At 31.6% G+C, this 4802-nt stretch overlaps 1 protein-coding gene across 1 annotated transcript; it reads right to left on the bottom strand.

The window, feature by feature from the left end:
• Window positions 1–642: 642 nt before the first annotated feature.
• LOC110672753 (arabinogalactan protein 14) lies at window positions 643–1337 on the bottom strand. Its single transcript, XM_021835621.2, has one exon. It carries the CDS (start codon window positions 1085–1087, stop codon window positions 908–910), a length of 180 nt encoding a protein of 59 aa, XP_021691313.1. The 5' UTR covers window positions 1088–1337; the 3' UTR covers window positions 643–907.
• Window positions 1338–4802: the final 3465 nt, after the last annotated feature.

Raw genomic sequence — 4802 nt, forward strand, 5'->3', positions numbered from 1 at the left:
ACCGAATTACCAGATTTTAATCCAATTTGAATATTTTCGATTTTTCAATTGAACCGAGCGGATCCATCCTGATTTCAGAAACAATAGAAAGAATGTTTCATTCAAAATTTTTGAAGGATTTTTTTTTTAATAATTAAATATTTGTTTTTCAAAATTCTGCCGAAGGGACTACTGTTCTGCAATCACATGGGCAGGCCACAACGCACCCTTGGCTCAAACTGTATCAAAATTGAAAGCCCTGCAATCAGTGTAATCAATTATCACTTTCACACAGCTCCTTTTACAATATGCCAAAACTAGAGCTCATCCCCACCCTTCAAGCCAAAAACAATTAATATTATATTATATAAATAAAAAAAATTTTAAAAATAATATTGTTGATGAAGAGGAGAATTTGAGAACAATATCAATGCATTAAAAAAATAATTTTTAAAAATAATATTGCTAGAATAAATCACAAATGCAAGTGAGAGTAGACCACCAAGCCAAAAAAAAAGATCACATCATACATCAATGGATTAATCAAATCCTCCCAAAATAAGATTGGTTTATTAGCCTAATCCTCTAATCTCACATGACATATAGCATAAGAAAATATACAAATATAAGTAATTAATTAATTAACTAATTAAGTGATAAATATAAGACAAGAAGACAGCAAAATACATTAATCACACACCACAAGTACATTAACAATGATAATCAAGAATAAATCTAAACAAGCCCTGCCCATTTCTTTTTGCCTCTATGTCCAAGATGGATAAAATGAGGGAAAGCAAGAAAATTGGGAGATAGATATATGAAACTAGAAAGAGAAAAAGAAATGGGTAGAGAGAGAATTGAGAAAATAAACCAAAAAAAAAATACAATAAAATAAATCACGCTACATTATGATTTAATTAAAGGTTCAAAAGAAGAAACCAAAAGCAAGAGCAACCAAAGATGCAAAGAATGTAGGAACAAAAACAGAGGCATCAGAAGTTGGGCTTGGTGCTGGTGCATCAGCTGCTGCAGCCATTTGCATGGTGGAGAAAGCCATCAACACAACCATCAAAACGACAAAAAGCTTCATCTTCATTGCTTCCATTTCTTGGAATTTTTTTTTATTTTTAGAGGAAAATAAAATTTTGAAAAGAGAATTAGACTCTACAATTCCTCTTTGAGATTGAATTATAGTGTATTGTATAGAAAAGAGGAATGGTAGAGAAGAAGCACAATTTAGAGACAAGGGTTAGTGGCTTTATGGATGGTGGGTATGTACTATTTATCTACGGGGACAGAAGGAAGAGGGAGAGAGTTGGGAGTTTAAGAGAGAGAAAGTGAACGTTGGGAGAGGGGCGGAGACAGAATCGCAGTGACAATGCTTGCCATACAGCTGGCGTTATGATTTTTGTGTGGGCACCCACCATTCGCTGTCTGCACACCTACTGTTTTGGCGTTTTATTCTCTAGTTCACATTCTTTTTTGGAAAAAAAAAAAACTAAAACTTGAGCGTTGTTAATTTTAGGTAAATTACAAAATAGTATTATGGCTGAGCATAATTAATTATTTAGCAATTGGATAAAAAAAATTTAGAACTTTTTGGATATTCATGATTACATTCAAAATTTTAAATTATATGTATTATAATTAAATTTTAATTAATTATTATAATTATAATTAAAAAAATTAAATCAAATATTAAAAAATTAATAATAAATTATGACATAATTCTTAAAATTTTATTTAATTAACAAAATAAATTATCACCTATCTCCTTGCTCACACTCATCACCTTCACAGCTCATTGTTTCTCTTTTTTGAAAACATTAATATGTTCTATTGTGCTATTCACTCATCAATTATATGCAAGTTTCATTGACCAATAATGATAAACTATGCAAAATTTTTGGATATTAACCTAGGATACTTGCATATTAAGTCTCATACCAACTTGTGAACCAAAATTCCCAATTTTATATCTTGAAAATCATATTAAATTATCTCTATATTTTAATTTTATCCACATTTTATTTTTTCTTTTATTTAAGTTAACCGTGAAAATATATTATTATTACTACTATAATTAGGTCAAATTTGCAAAATTTATCAAATTTGTAAAATTTATCAGTCCTCTTTCTCATACTTTTCTCTTTTTAGATGTCAAGAAGAAGAACCAAGAGTAGGGATAAATACTTCCAATCCAATAAAGAATTAGGGTTGGGGTGAGAACTTCTCAGGTTAATGACACAACAATTTTAATTAAAAAAAATATGAATTGAATCGATCTAATTTAGTATTTTAGTTAATCGATTCAGCTTCAATTTAAGATTTTTGGAAATTTAAATTTTTAATTTGGTTTGATTTCTAAAAATCAATAAACAAAAACCAAAACACTTGAAATTGGGTCATTCCTTCATATTAGCCCAAGCCTTTTGTCTATTTTTATAAGCCTATACCTTCTTTCTATTGTCATAAGCTTGGGCCAATGCCCCACTCCAGTTTGCAGTGTCTTTCACCCCTCAGCTCTTATTCTCTCACTCATTCTTCCTTCGTTTTCACCTCTCCCTCATTCTTACGCATCCCCTTCCTCTCAATCCTTACTTTGTCTCTAACCCTCTCAAGTCTCACATAGCCACCCACAATGACAATGCCATTCCCTGCTCTCAGTTTCTTCTCTCTACAACTGACACCATGATGCGTATGTCGACTACTTTGCTTCCTCTATTGTGCCACAATGTTGACTCCTACTCTCCTTTTCTCATCGATTCAAGATAAGCTGAAGACATTTTTTTTTAATTCAATCCATGGATCAATTGTTATCGCATTGCTATATTGCATGTTCAATATTCCTCCCCTTACCTCACCACTTGTCTGATTTCATCATGCTCTCTCTCTGTGTTGGCGGTGATTTTATGTTGACTAATTGATGATTTGTAGAATTGTGAAGTGTGATTTTAGATTTAAAAATTTATTTAGATATAAATTTATTTGATGCATTTGAGTTAATTTCTTACTTTTCTTTCCGTTTTGGTGATTTTATGTTGTCTTAGTGAATTTTGGGAAAGTTTTGCTGAGATTTGAACGAGTTTTTCTTTGTAATGGTGGACAAAGAAAGTGTCCCAAAACTGATTGACTAAACCAGGTCAATTTTTTTGTTTGGTTTGATTTAGTTTTACTAATAGTTCAGTTTGATTCAATTCATAAAAAATTGTTTTTTAATGGTTCGGTTTGAAACCAAACCCATCAACCATGCACCAATAAGAACTTCCTTGTCGGAGAGTAGAACTAGGTTGGTTTCTCACAGTTATTAAAAAATTAAATTAGAAATTAGAAATATAAGTTTTAAATATAATCTTAATAATATACATTTTTTTATTAAAATTATAATATTAAAGAATTTAAACATATTAAAATAAATTAGTTTTAAATAAATTATAATATATTATTATCGAGACTAATTTTGGGGATTCAAGGCAAAGAGTCCTTCTCCCTATCCCCACCCCACATTAGGGTCAAGGCAAGGTCAAAGAAAACTGATCAAGTGCGAAGTGGATTGAGTCGAGTTCTAGAATAAATGCCGTTCATATCTTTCTCTCCCATCTCTTTCTCCCCCTCCCTTCATTCTTTCTCTTTCTCACTTCAACAACTGTGTACAATTCAACATCACAATTTCCTTTGAAAGCTAAATGTTAGAAATGCAAGGAGTCTAAAGCAAATGGGGAGAATTTTTCTTCTTGGACCTTATGAAAGAGCACAATCATGGGCTTAACACTACATCCAACTCAATACCTTAAGGCAATAGGTCTATGGGTAATATTCTCCTCAAGTGTGAATCTCTTATATATTGAGCTTATTAGGCCTACTCCTCATTAAATAAAAGTATTTTTCTTAACTCGAATATTATGGAGTCACCAAGAGCCCAATTACTTCACCAAAATTTGAGCGTGCACCTTTAAGAGCCACACTAGACCCATTACGTGTATTAAAAGTCTCCACTTAATTGGTCTGGTTATCTCTAAAAGAGTGCCTTCTTCCTTCACTTGGCCTACTAGGAGTCTCCTGAATCTTCCATCCACAGTTAAAGTGTCATAGGAATCATCGCCCACCATCTCCATACTCGTCCCTACTAAACCATCGGCTTTGATACCTTTTGTTAAAGATCCGAGGAGCCTAAAGCATATGGGGACAATTATTCTTGGTGGGCCTTGTGAAAGAACACAGTTATGGGCTTGACACCATATCCAACCCAAAACCTAAAGGCAATGGGGTCCCACTTATATGTCTCTCGCTCATCTTATCTTTTTCTGATATGGGAATTCAACACTTGCATATTCCCAACACTAAAAAGTTGAAATCCAAAAATTTTCCACCAATTTCATCCCTGCAGCCAATCCTCAAATTCACATTTTAAACCATAACTCTCATTATCAAATCACAACTCATTAAAAAGGACCCATGATACTAATTAACTAGAAAATTTTACGTTAGACAAGATATAGACAATTGAAATATCAACATAACAAATAAATAAATAAATACTCAAAATTACAATTAGCAAATCTAAAATTGTCAAATACCAAAGGTCTTAGAAATTTCAATAACAATCAAGAAGTATGAAATTGTCAAATCTAAAAATTATTAAATTATAATTACAAATGAGAAAGTTCCTTAAAATTTCATCAAACAACATAAACATAGAATCTAAAATTAAAAGAAAAGGCCTAAATGTCAAAAAAGCCAAACTTTTATGTGAATTGTCAATTTTGGCTTTTTTTTGGGGTCAATTTTGGCCCAATTTCAAAGTTTAATGTTTATTTTGG

The sequence above is a fragment of the Hevea brasiliensis genome, chromosome 9 (assembly GCF_030052815.1).
Source record: "Hevea brasiliensis isolate MT/VB/25A 57/8 chromosome 9, ASM3005281v1, whole genome shotgun sequence".
In the NCBI taxonomy this organism is placed as follows: Eukaryota; Viridiplantae; Streptophyta; class Magnoliopsida; order Malpighiales; family Euphorbiaceae; genus Hevea; species Hevea brasiliensis.

What these genes read in the sequence shown, in the direction of transcription:
- LOC110672753 (XM_021835621.2), bottom strand. Translation starts at nt 1,087, where the DNA reads ATGGAAGCAATGAAGATGAAGCTTTTTGTCGTTTTGATGGTTGTGTTG.